Below are 22,111 nucleotides of genomic sequence, written 5' to 3'. Positions count from 1 at the left end.
ACATTATGTTAATGGGACTCCACTGGATGGCTGTTTGTTGGTTTTACCAGTATGATTAATGAAAGATAGAAAGTACATACCTTTTTATGAATGTTTCGCAAACAACTCCTGACCACATGAGGGATGGATGGCTTGAAGACCAGTTTTCTTTTCTATGTTGATATATTTCCCAAAGTAGAAGCATTGGTGAAACATAATAGCCATCAAAACATGACTTGCTACTTGCTATTGCTAATGAGCGGCAGGTGGCATTAGAGGGAGGGATTTTCTCAGTCTAAAGAACATCTGATTGGACAAGATGTGTATATATGCCCTTAGTTGGTCCATTGTTGGTCCCAGTTAAAGTCTGGATTTGAAGTATATTAATATTGGATTTAAAATGTAAAGTGTATTGTAGGCCTATATATAAGAATATTGTGTATCTGTGTTATTGTTTTTGTAATGTTTCAGGACACCAGCTTATGCAAAGCTAATATGCTGACATGGATTAACAGCAACAAAATAGTTTCAATTCATATGGTCATTAAGTCAGACTAGTAGTGTCAAAAGGTGCATTTGGAAAAAAGAAATGTCAAAAAATGGAAGTAAGCATTCATGAAAATTTGGCAGTCCAAACCCTTTTTCCTGGTAGTTAGTGGAGTTCCCCTTTAGGTTCTTGTTTATACATAATTGATGCCCTTTTATAGTATAATAATGAAAGGAGTTTCTTACAACACAGGCATTATTTTGGTGATGAGATTTTGCTAAGATGTTCTAGAGCTAAAACATGTTTGAGCTTATGTTAAGACTGCAGGTTCAAACCTCAAGGAAGTCAAACACAGGGTAGGTGTTCAAACATACAGCTGTCATAATAAAAGTTATGTCAGCTCCAGGTAACTGCCTCTTGGGTGCTTGTTCCCATGGCAATGACAAAGTTTACCAACATAATTTTTTTCCCCGGGTTAACGGAATACTATTTCAGTCATACTGAGTGTGTTAACCAAACACTGGAAGATAACCAAAAAGTCCCATGTTGGGTTGCAAAGCAATGTTTTATTATTATTATTATTTGGATGTATTTTGGTCTATCTGCATACCACTGCTTTTATAAAAAATAAAAAATAAAATAGTTTATATATATTTATATATATATATATATATATATATATATATATATATATATATATATATATATATATATATATATATACCATTCATAAAATTCAGTATATGGCATGAATGTCAATTAAATTGAAACAGCTGCAAAACAGGCTCAATAGCATTTTTAATGCTCCAATCTTGGTTATTTGCTGTCCCACTAAATTTCGCCAGTTCAACATGAGTTGAGACAAATTACAAAAGAAAATAAAAAGAAACACCTTTTTAAAGATGTACGCCCCTGCTGAGGGAAAAAAAACTGCTTAAATTGGCCTAAGCTAGTTTGCTGGATTTAGCTGTTTTTTCAGTTTGGACATAGCGGGCTGGTTTTAGAGGGGGTCTGACCCGCTGCTTTAGCTGATCAGGCTGAGAAACCAGTTAAATTTTGCTCAGCTAGTCTGGTAGGCCAGCTAAAACCAGCAACTTCCAGCTTAAACCAGCTAAGACAAGCCAACAGCTTAGGCTAGTTTTGGTTTTTAGTGCATAGAATATTATCAATTTACATTTTAGCATTGTTATACACTTGAACTCACTAGACTATCAATAAACAGTAAATAATATTAATAATAATAATAATTCAAATAATCAAAAAAGCTAGTTAGCTTGCGAATGTCAGCAACTGTTGTCAATAGACAAAGCTGACATTTAACCCCCCCCCCCAAAAAAAAGTACTTAGGCTGTAAATAGGCGAATCATGCCATCATAATTCCCTACTCGCTGCATCATTTGACTCAGAAGTGTCAAACCAAAGTCACCGCAAAAGCTTCATTTCAAATAAACCCAAAGGTGCGCTTGCTTTTTCTGCAGTGTCATGATATTTTGTCTACTGGGGATCCTGTAGTTGGCATGCTAATGTGAGGAAACTAGTTTAATTGACTAAAAACTAAACTAAAACTAACAGAACAAACCTTAAATGATGTGTTTTTGGACAAAACATGTTTGAGCTTTCTTTAGGGATGGTTTAATTATCTGCTTAATATTAATTAGCATCTAGCTAATTCAAGATCACCCATATTCCATATTGAGTTACAGTTACAGATCACAGTGTTAATGCACAAAATGACGCAAGTATGAAAGACGTGATTTAAATATAGAAAAAGAGTTATACTGGTGAGTAGAACAGCTAAAGTTAGTCCAGTAAACTGATGCAGTGACTGCTGTGTGGTGTAGTCAAAGCGGAAGCTAGCAAAGTGAGATTACGATATGATTTTTGATAAGACCTGATGATTTAACACGCAAAAAGTGTTGCCTCAGACATTGCACTCTCAGACTCCCAGGAGTCGGGGTAAAACTCTAACTTCTCTTTCTTTCTTTCACTCTTTCTCTCTCTCTCTCTCTCTCTCTCTCTCTCTCTATCTGCATTTTCATGTCTGGTTCATTATGGCCATTACAACAGTAATGAGCAGTAAAGGGCAGCAAAGGGCAGCGAGACACTCCAACATGTTCATATTTGCAAAACCGAATGCTAGTGTTTTACGCTAACAGAAAAGCTCTTTGTTGTTCATACACTGTAGTAGTGGAAAGTTTTGTTTCGTAAGTAGTAGTTTTGTAGTTAACTGTATGTGAGTGTGTAAATACGTTTTTCATCTGCCCTCTACTATATCTGTAAGTGTGGGACCTTAGTGTGGGGTCAGTTCCTCTTTTTTAGAACTTTTCGCAGAGAAAGTTTCTTAGCTTGCTAATGTGCCATCAGCACAAGCTGCATGCAAATGTACGAAACCACAACAGCAACTAAAAACAAAACAGCTCCTCTATATTCACTTTGTTAAGAAAAAGAAACATGCAAATTAATCATGCAGTGTTGGGTGACAACTGCTCTCTGTTCAATTTAGCATGATGCTAATATAAAACAAGCCTTTATGTTCGTTTTCTACGTTCACTTGCAGGATTGGAAATTTTAACCATGATGAAACGTTTCTGCTGTCATGCGAGAAATGCATAATAAGAATTAGCCTTAGGTTAATGATGAATGTTTCTTTGAAACTTAGCATAACATGAGAAATCTATTTAAGATCGAGTACTATTAAACATACGGTATTGTTCGTATTACATATAATCTTTAAGTTAACAGTTCTTCTACAAATTGAACGCTTTATAATCAAACAAAAACCCCGAGGGCAGGTCCTTTCTTACGACCCATAAAAACTAATGGAGTGAAGACCATGGCTAGCTACAATGGAACAGTAAGCAATGACCCTGCAAACCCACAATGAACTACTGATCAAAGTCATCCCCCCCCCCAAAAAAAAAAAGATTTCCTGCATGTGTAATGACTGCTTTTGAACATTTTTAATGTTCTTGCGTTGTCTCTTATTGACTTTGCAGACCTACACTTTAGCCCCAAATTGCGATTGAAGTATTTTGTATTGTTCTGCTTCGGTTTTTGGTTTGTAAACACTTAACGTCCAAAACTTTGTCAAGATCCAAATTGCAGTGTAAACTTACCCCTGAGATGCCAACCTAAGCCTAATCGCACCACAGAAACGTTTAACCACTTTTTTGCAGACTTATTAGTTTCTTTTCTACATTTACTGTGTATTAGCAAGCCGAGGGTATTTTCTGCTTTTACTTTTACAATAGTCTACCCATAAGGCTATGTTCTTGTTGCCTTTTCTTTTCTTTTTTTCTAAAACTAAGATTGTGTTGTTAATTTCATTGCCATGTTCATCACATTCCTACAGTACAGTTTGCTTTTTCAAAGAAATTCACTATTATGAAATGATGTATCACATCTTTGATTAATCATGGAACTTACTTGTTATTGTAAGGTGCTGCTGTCCCAAGGTATTTTAAACTTGTTTAACTCTTCAAAACGTAAAGACACAAAAAACTATATCACTTTCAACATAATTTGGACAGAAGGTGGCCTTCCGATCTCCTGACTGCCAATACTCTTATTTGTGCCCTAACATGTCTCTTGTGCTTAGCATGCTAACAGCAGTGTTGATGGAATGTCATACTCACATGGGTAGCGTGAGGAGTTCTAGGCTCACAACATGTCTGTTTATTTCTAGGCTTCCTGTTGATATGTGGCCAACAGCATTCTGGGTAAATCTAGAGGTGTCCTTGTGGCTAGCAAAAGCCATGTGTCAGATATCACACATTCACAGTGACATATACCCACAAAAACTCACCCTCGCAGTCACACACAAAGTCGTACACAAACACTCACAAAAGCTTCCACCGTTGCGTCCTCGTATGATGTCAACAGAGATTAAACTAGTTTATTATTTTAAAGAGGAAAAAGAAAAATTAACAAAAAGCAAGTCTTTTTTTACACTAGTGATTATTAAATTTGTACAACCATTCAGTCTGCATTACATAAAGAAATAATTCTACATCTTTGTTTCTTTCATATTTTTGGTACTCTGAATTATACATACAAATAACAAATACAGGAACTTTTTTTCACAATGCATATAACCTGGGCCCAAAGAAGTCTTTCAGGTGTATACGTGAGTGTGTGTGTGTGTGTGTGTATGTGTGTGTGCATGAGTGTGTGTGTGCATGAGTGTGTGTGTGTATGTGTGAACACAAACCAATTGCCCAAGACCTATAACACATCCAGAGGAGTAGCTGGAAGTCTGCGAGACAGACCTGACTACAAGTTTTAATGCATTACACACCATTTCCTTTCTACTTTTCTTCTCCCTACATCTCGTCTCTTACTTTTCTCGGATAGAAATCGTGTTCCATCTTCCAGGTTTGAGTCGTACCCTTCTTATCATTAGCTGCCCACGGGCATTTCCTGACCTCGCCTTTTCTCATTTTGCGCTTTAAAAAGTCTTCATTAAATGTATTTCAGACAATTTTTTTACAAATATATGCAGAGTTCATCTCCTGTTGTCATTCACAGCTCGATTCCTCATGTCTCACGGGTTTGAAGAAGAGGAGATGCGTAGAAGAAGAAAGGGAGCGGGTTGGGGAATTAGAGGAGGTTTGTTTAAAGTCTCGCAATGTTTGTGCCTTGATGCCTACAGGAAAGATGGCATTTGTACACAAATGAAGGTTGACATCAGCGTGGGGCTTCATGATTGGAGGGGCGATGAAGAAAGTCATTGTCTTTTCTCTTTCATTCTCACTGTCTCTCCCTCATTATATAGGGTTTGAGGGGTTTAAGCGGGGTTATACCGGAGAAGGGGTCTTGGGGGGAGCTTGTAGCTCAGACGGAGCATGTGAGAGAGCTGGTTCAAGGTCGGAGGGTTGCGGCAGGTGACAGGCTTCAAGGTTAACGGTGCTTTGAGACGTCCACCGTCGGGAGATTGGGCGGTCGGAGGTAGAAGGGCACTCTAGCCCATCGCCGTCACCATACTGGAAGGGTGGTGAGGGGCGAAGGGCAAGCCGGAGGAGGGGTGCATGGGAGTGGGCGTGGTCAACATGTGGCCGGAGTGCGAGAAGGGAGGGAACGAGGTCATGTGACGCGACAGAGCGGCCGGGCTGAAAGAACTGTTCTTTTCCATCAAGCTTTTGGAGAAATCATCCATGCTGTCATGGGACTTTTTGCTCTTCTTGGACTTGCTGGACATCTTCCTGTTTCGGGTCTGGATGCCCTCTTTCTTCATGGTGAGCGGTCGGTTGATCTGCGAGGAAAGACGCGGCAGACGTTAATAATGGCCATGGGACCAGCGTGCTTACATAAGACAGGAGCATAATGGAAAAACGTCTTCATTTTGCATTGAATAACAGATCCTGAGGAACACTTTATTGCTTTAAAATTGGTCCCTCATATTCGAGGAGACCTAAAACCAGTTATGTTCCTTTTGAGTATTAACTTGATCTCAGATGTTTCTCCTAAAAATCCTTATGAGAAATAAAAATAGACACAAGGGAGACAATTCATAATGAGAGTTCGTAATGACATTTTGGACTATAGAGTTAAGTAGATCAGACCACGTTTGGGACACTGCGAAATGTTTTTCTAAGAAATACTATCTGAGAAACCTAAAGGGATGGATTTTACTCATGCCGCTCCAAAATGTATTACTTTCTCTGTTCAAACACAAAAGAAGTTTTTTTTTTTTTTAAACAGTCTATACAATGAAAGTGTGGTTTTAGACCCCATTGACTTTCAATGTGAATAATTTTTGGTTTTGTTTTTTTGTGGTCCATTAAAGAAAAAAAAAGTGATCTAATTGTTGTAATTGCTGTCTTGGAGAAAGGAATTAAGATTTGGTTAAAAAAAAATATGCTCACTTCACACACTCATAGTAATACTCCAGTGCTAGAATGTGTAATAGAGCTACACTATATCGCCAATATGTACGTTTCTTTGTTTGAGCAAGCGTGACTGTATTTACGAGTGTTTGTGTCGGGTCACATCAGGACTAGGCTGGATTTAGCCTCTGGAACCCAGACGCCAGGCATGGACAGTGCCAGTCTAGCCAAAGAGAGAAAGCCCAGACTCTCACCAGCCGAGTTCGAGTGTCCGTCTGCCAAAGCCTGACACTTTCACCCCATAATTGGACCGTCTCTTTCTCCCTCTCTGTCTTAAAACACTGTGGATGCTTTGTTCAAGAGATATAAAGTGAAACTAAGACATATTCCTTTACAGGTGTTTGATTTCAACCAAATGCACTTTCTACTTTAAATTTACTATCTGGACTTCTAAAAGAATTACAATGTTTAAGTAATTTAGTAATTCCATTTAACTATTTTCAGAATTTGTAATAAATTTCTCTTTTGTTAACATCAAATTGGATTATATATATAAAAAAACGTATCTGCAAAAACTGTTCTCTAGAAATCTGCATTGACGTCAGTTATCAGAAAACCCATATTGGCCAACCACGGATGTAAAATGCCAGTGTGTGTGTGTGTGTGTGTGTGTATGTGTGTGAACTCACACCCCAAAGCAAAACTGTTCATTTAAAATATCTCCATTGGGCATCAGAGAAACACATGCTTATAGCCGTCGGCTATTAGAAACACACTTAAACGTTATTCGGGGATTGAAATGACCGCATATAGAAACTGAGAAGGAAACAGATCAGAAGTCTAACCCCAGACTGACAGACATACAAACACAATCACAACTCAGTTCTTCTGACTGAAATCCCAGTCGGCTCAATGAGAGATGGGAGTGGTTGTGATAATGCAAACATGTGAGTTAGTGAAGAACACTCTGGAGAGAGCTCAGCTTAATAAAGCATGCAAAATCTGGAATCTGATTCAAAGCAGGCCGACCTGAACAGAAAATAGGATGGACCAAGACAAACTCATTTTCCAATTACCCGAACTCTTGGGTTGTTTCAAATGATAATACATGTTATTTGTTTCCCTGATAACCTAGGTCAGGTTTAGGGGAATTAATTTGTATTTTTTTCGAGTTCTTATAAAACAGCCAAAAGCAACATGGCAAAATGATTTAAAAGGGTGCGCTTGCGTGACTAGTAGGGGAATGTAACAGGAGCATGGGGCCTCAAAGTGTGATGATACAGGATACCAGAGCTGATTAGGTAGAATGAAAATGTTCCCCAGCATATGTTTAACATAGAAATACCACCAACTGAAGTGTAATTCAATAGTACAACAGTACTAGCAGTTTAGCTCTACCGTAATAGCCATAAAAATAAATAATAATATGAGGAAGAACAAGACGAATCCCTAACGGCTTGAGACCATTGGGGAAGGTTAAAACATTACAGTTTTCGCAGATTGGGTTAAGTTGTCCCTGGGGTGTGAAAATCACAATACAAACTACTATAATAGACTTGGACAGGCTTTGGAATATGCAACAAATCTGAACTTTTTGGATGGAAAAAATTAAAATTCAACAGCTGGTGTGATTGACTATTATAATGATCCCTAGTCATTTTTGAGTAGTTAATGCATGAACCTTGTTCATGAAGAATGTTATGAAAGAAAGAAAGAAAGAAAGAAAGAAAGAAAGAAAGAAAGAAAGAAAGAAAGAAAGAAAGAAAGAAAGAAAGAAAGAAAGAAAGAAAGAAAGAAAGAAAATGAAAGAAATGGCATGAAAGCTGCCATCATGCAAAGAAAAGATAGAAAATATCTTACTAGATAAGCGTAAGACAGCTATGGAGCTTACATTGTGTAATTTGTAATAGAGGCCGCAGGCATTGCAGACGGGATCGCCGTTCGCATTTCTCCGCCACAGTGTCGTCGTGGTCGTTTGACAGTTTGCGCACGAGGTCCCCGCTCGTCTGGCAGCGGACTGATGGAGACACACAAAGAAAGAACCACGGTTATTACACTCATACTATAATATCTTAAGATGATGATTGCATTCCTACAGTGCTGATGGCCCCCAACCCTCTTGTTTCCCGAAGCTGCAAATGGTTATGAGCGATGCAGACATATGTCAGAGGAAAAGAGATCTCCATAACACTGGTGCCTTAAACTCTAGGGTAAAAATAGTGCCTTGCGCACATGCCCGCTCAAACCTAAATATTTACAGAGGACATGAAAGCACTGGTTTAAATAGTGCCCATTAAAGCTGATGACATTTTCCCGTTAAATGATGGAGAAACAGCGGCTCTGCATGAAATGGATCCACGTTTAAACATCAACCTTCAGTTAGATATTAGCAATCTTTATTCACATCAATATGCTGCACTAAAATACCTTGCTCTAGATTAGCATGCATTGATTAAAAGCAGTTAGAATTATTAATTTTAAGCAGTTACTCACATAATCAAATATAAATATAATATATAAAACAAATATAAATAATAAGGAAAAAAATAAATAGAAACAACAAGGAAAAAAGATAATGGGAAACAAGGGAAAACAAAAAAAAATGCAATGAATTTGTAGAGATCGGCAACATATTTTGAAATATGCAGAAAGAAAATTCATGCTGTGTTCTGGGTTAATGTACTGAAATGTCAAACGATTCTTAACTGTTTCGTTTAATTCCATTTAAAGACAAATTGATAAAAGCATGATTCATTGAAGCGACCTTACTTATAATGACTGGCCGTTTTTTCTTTATTTTTATTTTTTTATAATTTTATTTATTTTTGATCGTTTGGAAATTACAAAATACAGCTAAATTGTATTGCCAAATAAATTCAATTCGAACACATCAGGCAAAGACAACAATATTGGTTCTATACAGGTCGCTTGATCTATTTATTTGCGTTTTATTCTTCTTCGAGCTATTATTTTCTCTTTTTCTGGACTACTTGAGCTTAGCGAAGATCAATCTGAAGTCGTGACTCCTTTCTGCGCGTTCTCGCCTGTATGTTTAGACTGCGGGAGCGAGCGCTGTTGTTCGAGGAGCTTTATCAGCAGCGCTCAGATATCCGCCAGTCTTTTCCTGGGAAGTCGGCTTTTCACATTAGAGAGGGAGAGAAGGCCGATGCCAAAATAGCAGCGCTCGGACTATTTCTCCGCGCCTCAAGAACCTCGACTCTATCCAAAGCCCAAAGAGAGACGTGTCTGTGCTGCCAGGCCATTTGAAAAACACAGTTTCTCTCTCTCTCTCCCCCGTTTATTAAATCCCTGTGAAACAGTGTCCCCTGATGAATGGCATATTGTCAGAATTGAACCTAATTTCTGCAGACATATTTGACCTGACGGAGCTGATCGCCTCCCACGCGTACTCATTTGAGATAAGCGCTCGTTTCACAACTGTTTGAAGTCTCTCCGTGACAAATTTCGTTATGCTGACACGTAGACACAGTGTCAGCAATATTTGCGATAAAATTAAATTGTCTACGGATTTGTTCAGAGCGGGGGGGGGGGGGGGTAGAAGAAAAAGAAAAGAAAATCTGATACATAAAATGGCATTATTATCATTAATGATGATAGTAATAATAATAATAATAATAACTGCTATTGCTTAATCTTAAAGAAATGACACCTGCGCTTGGCGAGTCAATTTCTTGCAGCTAACACTTCTTCCTGGGTAGAAAAAGAGAAAAAGACAAGTGTCATTAATGCAGTGCAATCGAGCAACATACCAGCCTCCGCTTGGGCTTGATGAGGGGTCGGTTCTGGCCGTTCATCTTGTGGTACAGTCCGCAGGCGTTACACAAATAGTGACCGGTGCCATCCCTCCGCCACAGAGGAGTCGAGGTGGCCCCGCAGTTAACACATTCTCTACCCTCTGCGAACACAGACACACACGCATGCACAACTGATTTTTTAGAACCATTAAAACACACTTTCATGCACACAACACAATCATCACAGGCCACTAGCGGACATCTACTAAACGCCCGTGGCCAGTCGCTTTGATATAATTACATATCAAAATTATATAAGCAAAATATTTACTAATAACTGTTTTAATATGAAAGAGTTATTGCACACATAAAAAAAACACAAATAATTAATTATTCATTAAAAAAAATATGAAAAGGCAATATCAAAAACTCAAACAGGCTGAAGATTTGCATTGATAAAAATGATGAATATGAAATGCATTAATAACATATTATTATCATTATTATTATTAATGCATTACCACATAAAAAAAAAAACATTATCTAATATGACATCACTGAGCTTAACTCTTCAATCGTCAGATATGTGACATCATCTGATAAGATCTGCAAATAACTTAGCGGTTCAAAGTAGGCAATGCTGTGAAAATGTACACAGAGATAGGTCTTATCAAAAGTATCTTAGCTGCTGCAGGCTCTAAACAACGATGTCTTGAAAATACTGCATCATTTATTAGAAGAGGGGATCGCAAATATAATATAGCTTGCTGGATAAAGCGACATGACTCGATTTCCAAAGAAACAACCTCCCGGTTCATTACTAAGAAGACTTATTTATGATATGTTAAAGAAGATTTTAGAATCTAAGGCTGGAATAATGTTAAATAGATTCAGCAACGGTAAGTGAAAGAGTCGGTCTAATTAACTCATGGTGTAACCCGCTCTCTTTACGTAATTAAAACACCGTGGCGTTTGATTGGCATTCTTTCCGTTTGACTGACAGGTGAAGGGCGCGCGCTTCACATGTTCAGTGACCCACGCCTCCGGTCGCTCCGCTGAAACGAAAAACAAGCTCGCCGTGCAAGCCCCCCTGTACCCGGCAGCATTCCTGTCCTCGTGTGTGGAGGCAACGAGTCTCTTTGTGCCTCTGCTTACTGCCCCAAAAACCACAGCGCTCGCGAGCGTTTCACCTCAGACAGTGACACACACACAAGTGCGTAAAAAAAGAGCGTTCTGCTGCATCTATAGAAAATCGCGCAGCATCCAAAATTGGTTCAAAATAAAACCTAAAAAGAACGACGCTAGAACTTTAGTGGTAGTGCTTCGATATAGTTTGTGCTTGTGCAAACTATGTAGCTATTCCAAATAAAACAGCAAACGAATTAAATAGCAATATATATATATATATATATATATATATATATATATATATATATATATATATATATATATATATATATATATATATATATATATATATATATATATTTGTGTGTATGTGTGTGAATAATAATAATAATAATTAATAAAAAAATTGTATGAGAGAGCAGAATAGATATTTTCTCTCATTATGAAATCAATCGTTATGAATAGACCATGACTTTAAAAATCGTCCGTTCTCTAATCGCATTTAAAAAGCTGGTTGACCTTTTGAAATCATTTTCTCTGTGTGTTTGGATTACACTCTTGTCTGTGCATGTCGGCCGAGCACTGCGCCAGCTCATTCGTTATTCCGAGCGATCCGCTGCGCATCCGGACTCTATCAAAGTTTCTGCGCAAAGTAAACAATGCAACTGTCGCGTGCAGCAGTCTGAAAATAATTGGATTAGCTTAAACATATAAACGCGAGAGAGACGGGGCCGTGCACTGCGAGGCACAAGAGGAGCAAGAGATCAGAGAGAAAACGCGCACGCACACACACACATCTACATCCGGAAAACCCGAGCACTCCGCTTCGAACTTGTAGACTCATCTGCATATGCTGAGCGACGTTTAATAAATCAGGGAAGCTAATTCCGCTTTGTAACTCGACGACATTAAATATAATATTATTCAATGTGAAAAATAATAACGGAATAGTACAAGGCAGGGGTGTTAACAAATCTCTCATTTCTGTAAAAGAAGAAGTCTATTGGGGATTGATCATTTAAACTGCTACCAAAAAAAAAAAAAAAGAAAGAAAAAGAAAAATTAATCATCGAACGGCTCAAAATAATCATATTAATTATTAATATATATATATTTGTGTGTATGTGTATATGTATATATATATATATATATATATATATATATATGCTTTATTTTATTTAACCTTATCTTTTTGTAACATCTTTAATCATTGCAGATTCCTTTTGTATTTTAAGGAGTAGAGCCATTGATGCACTGTGAATAAGGGAGGTGGAATGTGCCCAAATTTGATAGCGAAGCCTTGGCACAGACCAAAAAAAAAGGGAAATCAGTAGTCTGGTAATTGGCTAACCTGGGAGGCTGTTTTTGAGGAAAACGAGGAGAATGGCAAGTGCACAATAATATAGCTTTTTAGAGTAAAATCTACTGTTTAATGATCTTATGATTATGTTAGTAAAAAATCAAAGGGTAGTAAAGCGCACGCCTACCTGAACAGGACCTTGTTTTTGGTCTCGTTTTGGAACCATAACTAGAAGAGGACCCACCTATCAGGCTACTTGGTGGGAAGAGCCCCGGCCCGTAATCGGACACATAGGATGGGTAAGTGGCGATGGGGTGGTGCGCGGAGGACGCGCCCGGTCCGATAGAGGCCATGCTCCGACTATGAGCCGAATCCAGCTTCATGCTTTCGGCCAGAGACACCTGGTACTTAATGCACTCTTTGTCCTCCTGCCGTATGGATGAGCCCGAACCTGACGTGGAAATTGAGGGGTCAGGGGACACATCTTTGGGTGGAGTGGGGGGAAAGGTGAAGAGGTGTGGGCTGGAGTGGCCACCGGACAGCGAGGAGGAGGAGGCTGGGGGGTAGACGGACAGAGGCCCAGGGGAACTGTGATGCAGGGAAGTCTTGGGGAAATGCCCGAGGTTCCAGGGGGAGGTACTGTGGTGAGGCCCGATAGATTTACTTCCATCGAGCCAAGGAAGAGAGCCGTGCAGCAATGATGGGCGACACACCTGAGTACCTGCTGAAACAAAAGACAAGCCTGTTGTCAGGACAGGACGAGGTGGGGCTGTGGGATTCGTCACATTAAGGAGCCAAGAAATGACATCTGAACGATTAGAACAAAAAAAACGTTGTTTTGTAAACACGATCTTTAAACTTCACAATTATGTGTGTATAATAAACGACAGAAATAAAGAAAGGTGTATAATAATAACACGTGTAAATATACATTTCAAATAACAGGCAAAAATGATATTATTTTACACCTTGATTTCTATTATACGTTTTTACGTGTATTTCACGCATATATGGTATTTTATGCGCTGTAACACATTCTAGCAACGGTCTTTTGTGGCATAAAAGAACTAGTGCAACTTGACTAAATGAGTAATGAAAATTGTGAAACAGCACGTAAAGGCCTACATTACTCTAAAAGGCTTTCGATGGCGCTGCATGGGAAGGGTCGCAATTAACAGCCCTCGAGAGTTTCTCTCTTTCAAAAGACTTTCGATACCCACCAGTATCTATTGATGCTGCACGGAGTTTAGATATTTTTAGAGATGGGGCAATTCAACAGAGAAACAAGGTCACGCTTTGCCCCATTCCGCTCAGGAAGTCGTGTCAATAATTTAAAGCAATTGTTCTTCCGCACTAAAATTCAAGTACCTCGTAAAGGAAAAAATCGCTTCATTATTTAGAGAACGACTTTTAAATCATTAAATCATCAAATTATTCACCTGAGCCCCAGCCAAGTAGTGCTAATAGAAATACTTTACTTTAATATATTACAACATCATTCTACCAACATAATAGTTATGTGTGTTTTCGAATAACGGTGCATGTTTACATTTTATTTTTGATCACATTAAAATTTAATAAAACGGTTTTCTAAAATGAAAGCAATGCACTGTAGTATTATATAATTACTGTATACCCTAAATAACCATATAACCATAGAATACTAGAAAGATGTGAAACCAGTGACACACCACTTCAGGTAAGCCACACGTAAGCTACACTAACACCGTTCAAAATGTCAGTTGCATTTTCAGTACAATCCTAAGAGCAGTTTCTCTCTTACTACACATTATTAATTTAGTCAAAATGGAGATAAGAGGAATAATGCAAAATCATTTAGGGCTGATATACTTACCGTGAGGTGGCGGGTACCTCTGCACAGCCCGAACCGAGTTCCCGTAGTACGGGTGGTTGCTCTGTCCGTCGATATTAAACAATAAATCCACATCGTCGGCGAGGGGATACTGCGACGGGTCCATGTAGGAGTGTCCCAGTCCTGGGTGGTGTGTCTCGGGATGCTGGCCGTTAATGACCGGGTGATGGTGGGTCACCCAACGGGACTGCTCCGGACTTACTTCCATTGTTTTTATTCTTTTATTTGACTTATTTATTTATTTTTAACAAGCGTTCATACACTCACCGAAACGCACAACACGAAAGTTCAAAAAAGTCCAAACTCCTCCTTTGTTTAATCCACAGGTTCCTTTTTCTTTCTTTCTTTCTTTTTTTTTCACTTCCGATCACCTGAAATTGAACAAGACAATTTGTTTTTACAAAGTCCGTCCGTTCGTCTGTGTTCTTTCTGTCATTGGCAAATTGTCAGAAGCTCGAATAAACTGGATCCGTCCGTTCAATAAACACTAGTGAAAGTCAAATGCATTTATACTAATGTTGGACATAAGTCAGCGTACTCATCCAAGCGCGCGTCAAGTTCCGCAAGTTCTTTTCTCTCTCTCAGTATAGTGCTGTTGCGTTGCGTAGACTCAACAAGTGAGTTTGACGGTTCAGGCCGAGCCGGGTCGATCTGGATACGTTTTCTTCCTTCTGACCGAGCACAAGTTCGATCAAATCTGTGTTTATGCGCAGTAGTAGTAACCCTCTTCCCTCTTACTCTATTGCCATGCCTCCCTCTATCTCTATCTCTCTCTCTCTCTTGCTCTCTCTAGTGCGCACTCCCTCTGTCTCTGAATGCTCTGCTCTCTCTGTGTTTTTTTACAGTGAAGGCATTCTTTCAGGATGGCGCCAGTCAGCTCAATGCTCGCAGACAGCTGTGGCGCGACGCAACTTAAGGAGGGTCTGTGGTGTCATCAGCAGGGGCGGGGCCCAACAGCCTGGACTAATTGAATAAAGTGGGCCAGGGAAAGATGACCAGAAGCTGCGCCCAATTCTGCTCCCCATTCATTTACAAAATAAGGCATTTTTTTAGTAGTACGTGTAAATATAATACACATTAGGCCTATAAAACCCAAACACGCCAAATGTGTTTACGCAGCTTAAATATATTTAGGATACACTTTATTTTAAGATGTTATTATTACCATGTAATTATAAATTTAAGTACTGAGTAATATTAACAATATTAACAGGAATATTAATATTAACAACAAGTAGTCTCCTCAGTGTAGAGTTAGATTTTGGTTTAGGGTTAGTTGCATATAATTGCATAATTCGCTGTTATGACTGTAAAATAAAGTGTAAGCTAAAATAATTTAGCCCTAAACCATAAAGAAAAAAAATATTGATTTTAAATTAAGAAGAATGCAGCGTCTGAAATAGAAACTGAAATGTGTTTTCTTTAAATCAAAAAGATTTCTTAAACAGATGAATTAAGCGCTGAATAAATATTGAAATTTATTAAGGTTGCTTAGTAAAATAAATGTGCCTATAAATAAATAAAATACAGATCTACAAATATCAGTGCTATGTCCTAAGGGCACCATCGTTCTGTGGCCTGCTGTCTTTTGTGTCTAAACGGCTGTGTGTGTTATCAGAGGGAGCTCGTGTGTTTGCTCTTTTAAATTGTGACAGTGCGTCCTCTCGCGGTGACGAGCACGTTTTCCTAATGGTTCCCTCTGCATTTTCAAACGAGGCTCTTATAGTGGTGCGGTAAGACTACGGTCATACCTTTCTCTCTTCTCACATTTTAAACACAGGGTTTCCCCAGCATATTTAGCCGGTATTATTTATTACTTGAAGGACACCAACCGAATGATTGCATCATTATTAATTTAAGAGACCATTACGTATAAAGTGGGGCAAATAGCTAGCCTTTCAGTGCGCACGGGTAAAAATTTAACCCATAATACATAACGAGAACGTATTTCTTCTGAGAGTGTGTTCAGAAGCTACATTAAGGGACAGTGTCTGGTATTATTCGCTATTATACTTGGTTGCGCTCTAATAATGGGGGGCCTTGGCCCTTAGGGTGATATTTTGTCTGTAAAGCTGCGGTTGGGCCGGCCCATCCCTACAGATTGACAAAATGCAATTGGGCTGCTCGTTTGATGCTCTGAAATGCTCTGAGATGACGGCCAGCCCTGCCGACGCCGCTGGACGTGACGTCAGTAAACGGGCAGGAAATATAGCCTACTTTACGCACTGGATGTGAAATATGTGCTCTGCAAGCTTGCGTTTCTGTCGCTATTCTCTTTAGGTGTCCAGAAAACAATAAAACACCAGTGCTACTTAAAATAGCTTAATGTGATTTCAAGTGAATAATAAAACTGGTAAGCATAGTAGGCTAAACGACAATTTCCATTCCATCGTGGCGAATAACCTTTCATGTTCCTTTAAAAATAAATGGAATTGGTTAAAAATGCTGATTCAGGAAATGTGCATCTTCCCTCCTCCTCGTACGAAGAGGAAAGCCTCTCCTCTCGGTGGTAAAGACCGAAGTTGGATGGAAAGTGTTGCACTGGCTCAATGTCATTGTCGAGCTGTCAGCGGACGCGTGTAATGATCCGCGCGAGCGTACATTAGAGGTACTCCAAGGCAATACGCGACGGTAAAAGTGGAATCCTGATTATGTGTTTTGTTTCTTGACTGAATGTCTTAAGCTTAGTACGCGGATCATGGATGGAAACAGTCCCGAACACTAGAGGCACGAGTCTGGAAGTATTCGATGAGCTTCCCTCTCAAAAAAAAAAAAAAAAAAAAAAATGATGTCATTTATTATACTTCGGGTTGTCAAAACAAAATATGGAACAGAATCCTATTATACAGCTATAGCATTTTGTGAAAAAGAAAGCCAGACAAATTAAATACATTGCAATTCCGTACATAGCATATATAGGCTATATATATATATATATATATATATATATATATATATATATATATATATATATATATATATATATATATATATATATATGCCTATGTTAAATCAGGCCCGTTCTTTTTAGTCGGGGCCACCAGGTTGATTCACTACAGCAAATCGGTGGTAGACAGCGATACTGGGTCAGGTTGAAGATTGGGTAGATAATTTGTGAATGATTGTGTCAGGCTAGGCTGATTAAAATCAGGAGGCATCACACTTTTCATTGTGGGTGAGAACTTAAGACCCGGCCGTTTTATTTTAGTCTATCCTATAACAAGGGTTAGAAGATGTGCGCAGATAACGCGCTTTGTTTATCGAGCACCATTTATCGACACATAAAACCTCGCCGTAATAATTTTGGTGAAGTGTGTTTTTGAACGGGTGAGCAAATGATAAATTCCGAAAGCAGGTCATGACGGTATGAAGCTCTCACAAACAATATGGTGCACAAGAGTAGCCTACTAATTAAAAAACAAATTGCGACTACTGTTATTATTGTTATTAGAGTAGGCTAGTAGTAGCATTGTTGTTATCATTCTCGTGAATTATATAATACACTAAATCAAAACAATTGTGTTCATTTTCATCCGCTTTCATTTTTGGTTGATCGTGGAGGCGAGAACGATTGTTATCTGTTCACCTTCTGCATGACTGATTTTGTCATTTGTGTAGGCCTATATATAGTATACGGACCCACCATACATAAGTCATACATGCGTAGGTTGTATGGTGATTAATTATTTAACACAAGCCTCCATGACGTTTGTAGCGACCAGTTGAAGATGTGAGGAGATTTGGGTCGGCCTAGAGTGCCCAGGTAAAGCTGTCCAAACAGAGAGGGGTGAACCAGAGGACACACACTTCACCCCAGCTACCGAAAGATGAAGACAGGAGAGGGGGGTTCAATCCATAGCGAAACATGAGCGCTACACTTGCAATATTCACGCTTTTAAAGGCTTGTTCTTCACATTTATTTTCAAGCAACAAAACGTTTCTTTTTTTCTCAGTTCCCAGCTGTGGAAAATCACAAAAGAGCTCAGCTCTAAATAGCATAATGTTATAATAAATTCTGCCCAAATTATCTGGAAGATATATATATATAAAATTTAGTTGTGTTGCTATTTCTAAAAAAAAAACTATAATAAATAATTAAAATTTTTAAAAACATAAAAATTATAAGTATTATTATAATTGTATCATATAACATAGTAACAATAACATCAATTTTATAACATAATAATAATAATTATAATTATTATTATTGTTATAGAAAAAGACGAAGAACAAAAATAATTAAAACGGTAACTCGGAACATTAGGCGGTTTGTGATTCATACACTTCGTCTTTTCAAGAACGAACTTTCTTTCTGAATTTGTAAACTGTGTGATGGTGGCCTATGTAGGTTATGCTGCAAATTCTTAGAACCCAGTCGAGGACGTGAAATTCTGATAGTTGCATCATAATGAGAGTTTGACTTATTTCTAAGAAAAAAGGTGAGAGGGAAAAAACATGAGAGCCTCGAGTGCAGGTTTTGTTTTTGATAATTCGTCGCTCGAGAGAGAAACATCTAAAGATGGTTTTGAATTGATGCTGATGACAGCAAACTCTATAAATCTGCAACAGGCCAAATTATTAATTTCCAAAATATTCGTTATTTATTCGTTCTCATTGATCCATCCCCCAATATATTAGCCTCAAAATATGAATCCGTCTGTTCGTATAACACCATCATAAATGTATTAGGCTGCTTTAGGCCTAATGCATTTATTTGATCTCCACTGGTGCTCTTTGGGATGTCGCATGTAACAACTTCATCACTCAGGGGATAGGCTAAACAAAGACGCACATCGCAGGAATATTCTCGTTCAAACAAAAGTGCATCTCTTCCTTTCGGTCGAGTGCTGATTTGAGGACATGGTTTCAGATCATTCCTCTGTGCAGCTGAATGCTGTGGCCGGTCTCGTGCTATCAGGGAGAAACAGCTGTTTTACGCGCATTCAGCTCCAATCAATGCAAATACAAACCAAACGAGCTCGTGCCCCTGAAAGACGGCCTATGATGTGCCTTAATGTCGCGTCCTCTTCTCTGTGTTTCCAGTGCTCTTCAAACCAGCAACACAAATGCATCCATCCTCTCTCTCTCGCTATTTCTGCCTCTCTCTCTCTCTCTATCTCTCTCCCTACACACACACTGGAAGCGCAGTTTCAGCAAATCCACTTCTCTTTACGACCCATTGCGGGGCTAATCAGATCAATTTCACGGGTTAAGGGAAGCATAGTCGCTCACTCTCAGGTGGTAATAGATCATTAAAATCTTTCATCTAGAGGACGGTAGGCGGGAAAATGTCTCTTAAAATACAGGGCGTCCATAAAATCCCACCCCGATTGTCGGAAAGTGGACGTGGGTGCTGGTGAAACGCATAGCCTATATATCTGTCGGGTGAAATGAATAAGCTCATGAGAGCTGACATCTACACGTCTGGAATTTTTAAATGACTGTGCCACCCTCAGACAGAACAAAACATGTGAAAAAAAAAATCTATTTTTTTAAATAACTGACACTCGCAAACCCAACATATCTGATGCAGAAATGTTTGTTATCATGCCCATGTGTATTGCTCCAAATATGAAACCGGGGAACAAAGCATCCGAGGAACTGGCATATAAACGCATGCATAACGTTTAGGAACATGCAAGCTAAATCAATTTATTCGACAATTTTAGAAGCTAGGCTAATTGTGGAGCTATGAAATAATTTAGAAAATATGGAAAATATAAATCCGAATAGCTGTTTACTGACCTGCGGAATTGTGGTTGACGCGTGGTCAGGCGTTTTTTTCTGATGGGCTTCAGATGTGAAGTGACACACAGATGGAAGTGCCGATGGCATTTACAGCAGGAGAGAAAAAAAACTAGGCTCCTTTTTTCTTCTAGCCTACAGACACACACACACACACATATACACACTCTCTCTAACTCGCGCGCGCACGCACACACACACTTACCGTACTCACTGTACACCAAGCGCGAGCTCTTCCGGGTCGGTGCAGGCTGCGGAGTAAAAACACACACTTAAATCTGAATGGGAGCGATCACACGCGTCCGTAACGAACCTTTTTAACAGAGAGAGAGAGGGGGGACGTGGACGTCCGGGCCGCGGAGAGGGAACAGGTACCGCCCGCGTGCGTTCCGTAGCACGCCGCTTTTCTCCGTGAGTCGTAACCTCGCAGCCCGTTAGATGCCAGACTGAAGCTCTATAATGCATGAGATGACTGATAGCGCCTGCCACGGTTTGACCATTTGAATTTGTTTTTATTCACTAACCCTTCGCGGTTACTATGGTTAGTAAATAATTTCTAATGAAATAACGATCTGTTAAAATTCTGTTCGTATATTTCCATTTATGTTTTATATGAAACTGTAGCTCAAATAGCGGTAAGAAATGATACAGGATTGCTTAAACACGTACGCTATTTTATAGAGATTTTTTTACTAGAACTATTATATAGATGTATTTCCACATGAAAGATATCATATCGTCATTTGCATAAATAAATGCGATATTAAAACCATGAATATCAGATGACGTTATGTATAGAATTATGACGTGTCTGTGTCGATAATTTCAGCTAAGTCCTAAACAAAAATATTTTATGGTGGCCATGATATATAGGTAGGTAAATCTTTGTATATATGACATCTTCAGCACTAAAATTTTAGAATTTCCAGACTTGATTGTATTACTCTTTTATATTTGATTTTGTTTGAATAATTGAATAATTGCATGTAGATATGTATAAATCATTATAGATGTTCTGTTGCAGGTCTGCGGTGGACTCACTGAAGGTAAGTCTTCGGCTCTGAAGCCAGAGCCTTTGAGAGGCCTCTGAGAATGTCAGAAATCAGAACATGCAACATAATCGCGGTTCAGATACACTTCCTATTCGAAATACAACCATAGTGTTTTTCTTCTGAGCTGATTGCAGATGACAAGCAGCTGTTTCGGCTAACACGCCCATTTATTGACGGAATGGCTTTCTGTTCTCTTCATGGGGGGGTTGTAGGGTGGGGTGGGGGGCGAGGTTGGATGATGTGCAACAAAGAGAGAGAGAGAGATTTAGAGAAAAGGAGAAAGGATGCTGAAACGGCAGTGACAAAGAAAGAAAGAAAAAGAAAGAAAAAAGAAAGAAAGACTTGCCTGTATCTCTCACATTGCGTTGAGGCCAGTAAACTGATCACACCAATATCTGTCTTTGGAGAAGAAATTCAATTAAGGTCGTAAATTAAAGATAATTGGCTGAAACGGCGCTATAAACTTACAGCAACGTCGAGCCAAAACGAGGCTCTTTAAAAAATAAATTATTCAATGTTTCCAGAGCATCAACAAGACCTCAAATGTTATGTAGCCTATTTGATTTAATAACGGAATTAGGCAAGGGCACATCCCTAAAGATAATGATTTAATAATCTGCCTCAGTCTTAAATAAAGTGCTTAGTCAAATAAACAGCACCCTAATATCTATGTAAAACTGTTTTTAATATGCGTCAATGATGAATGCGCATACTAGATGCAATAAAACAAAAAGTCGAATGAAGAAATATTGCACAGATAATTAGAACACATTATAAATATGATAAATACAGATTAACGTCGACGGCGGTTTAAAACATTTCTGAATTAATTAGTTCAATCTATTTCTTTTGAGAGCAAATTAATTTTCGAATCAATTTTCTCTCCTTTCTTATTATCTTTTATCTCTGAACGCATAGCATAAATAAGATTGATCTGGTTGGAAAAAATACTGACGTAGCCTATCGA

The 22,111-nt window shown here is 38.7% G+C and overlaps 1 protein-coding gene and 1 long non-coding RNA gene across 7 annotated transcripts in view; both read right to left on the bottom strand.

Moving 5' to 3' along the window:
- Positions 1–220, bottom strand: part of LOC127956802 (uncharacterized) — a 118,477-nt gene extending 118,257 nt beyond the window's left edge. Inside the window, exon 1 of the long non-coding RNA XR_008153646.1 lies at positions 81–220. This is a non-coding gene — a long non-coding RNA (uncharacterized LOC127956802). The remainder of the gene's footprint in view (positions 1–80) is intronic.
- Positions 221–4,334: 4,114 nt separating this feature from the next.
- gata3 (GATA binding protein 3) lies at positions 4,335–20,224 on the bottom strand. 6 transcript variants are annotated; one of them, XM_052554877.1, is made up of 6 exons: positions 20,093–20,224; positions 14,330–14,718; positions 12,719–13,198; positions 10,062–10,207; positions 8,183–8,308; positions 4,335–5,717 (listed from the first exon to the last, which is right to left on the bottom strand). In XM_052554877.1, the coding sequence occupies exons 2-6, from the start codon at positions 14,553–14,555 to the stop codon at positions 5,427–5,429; spliced, it is 1,269 nt and encodes a 422-aa protein (XP_052410837.1). In that variant the 5' UTR covers positions 14,556–14,718; positions 20,093–20,224; the 3' UTR covers positions 4,335–5,426. The 6 variants fall into 6 exon arrangements, with proteins under 6 accessions (XP_052410837.1, XP_052410835.1, XP_052410834.1 ...); XM_052554875.1 differs by having other exon boundaries at positions 12,662–13,198; positions 20,093–20,111; XM_052554874.1 differs by lacking the exon at positions 20,093–20,224 and adding an exon at positions 14,886–15,238 and having other exon boundaries at positions 12,662–13,198.
- Positions 20,225–22,111: the final 1,887 nt, after the last annotated feature.

Source organism: Carassius gibelio, chromosome B4, assembly GCF_023724105.1.
Source record: "Carassius gibelio isolate Cgi1373 ecotype wild population from Czech Republic chromosome B4, carGib1.2-hapl.c, whole genome shotgun sequence".
Taxonomy (NCBI): domain Eukaryota; kingdom Metazoa; phylum Chordata; class Actinopteri; order Cypriniformes; family Cyprinidae; genus Carassius; species Carassius gibelio.
Note: the sequence above shows the minus strand (reverse complement) of the source record. Positions and strands in the feature narration are given on the sequence as shown.

Bases quoted from the DNA above. Each gene is read 5' to 3' on its own strand.
- gata3 (XM_052554875.1), bottom strand. From the start codon at position 14,555: ATGGAAGTAAGTCCGGAGCAGTCCCGTTGGGTGACCCACCATCACCCG. The intron at 10,208-12,661 runs GTAGGCGTGCGC...CTGTGTTCGCAG, and splicing joins AAAAACAAGGTCCTGTTCAG to AGGGTAGAGAATGTGTTAAC. The intron at 8,309-10,061 runs GTATGTTGCTCG...TGTCTCCATCAG, and splicing joins TCAAGCCCAAGCGGAGGCTG to TCCGCTGCCAGACGAGCGGG.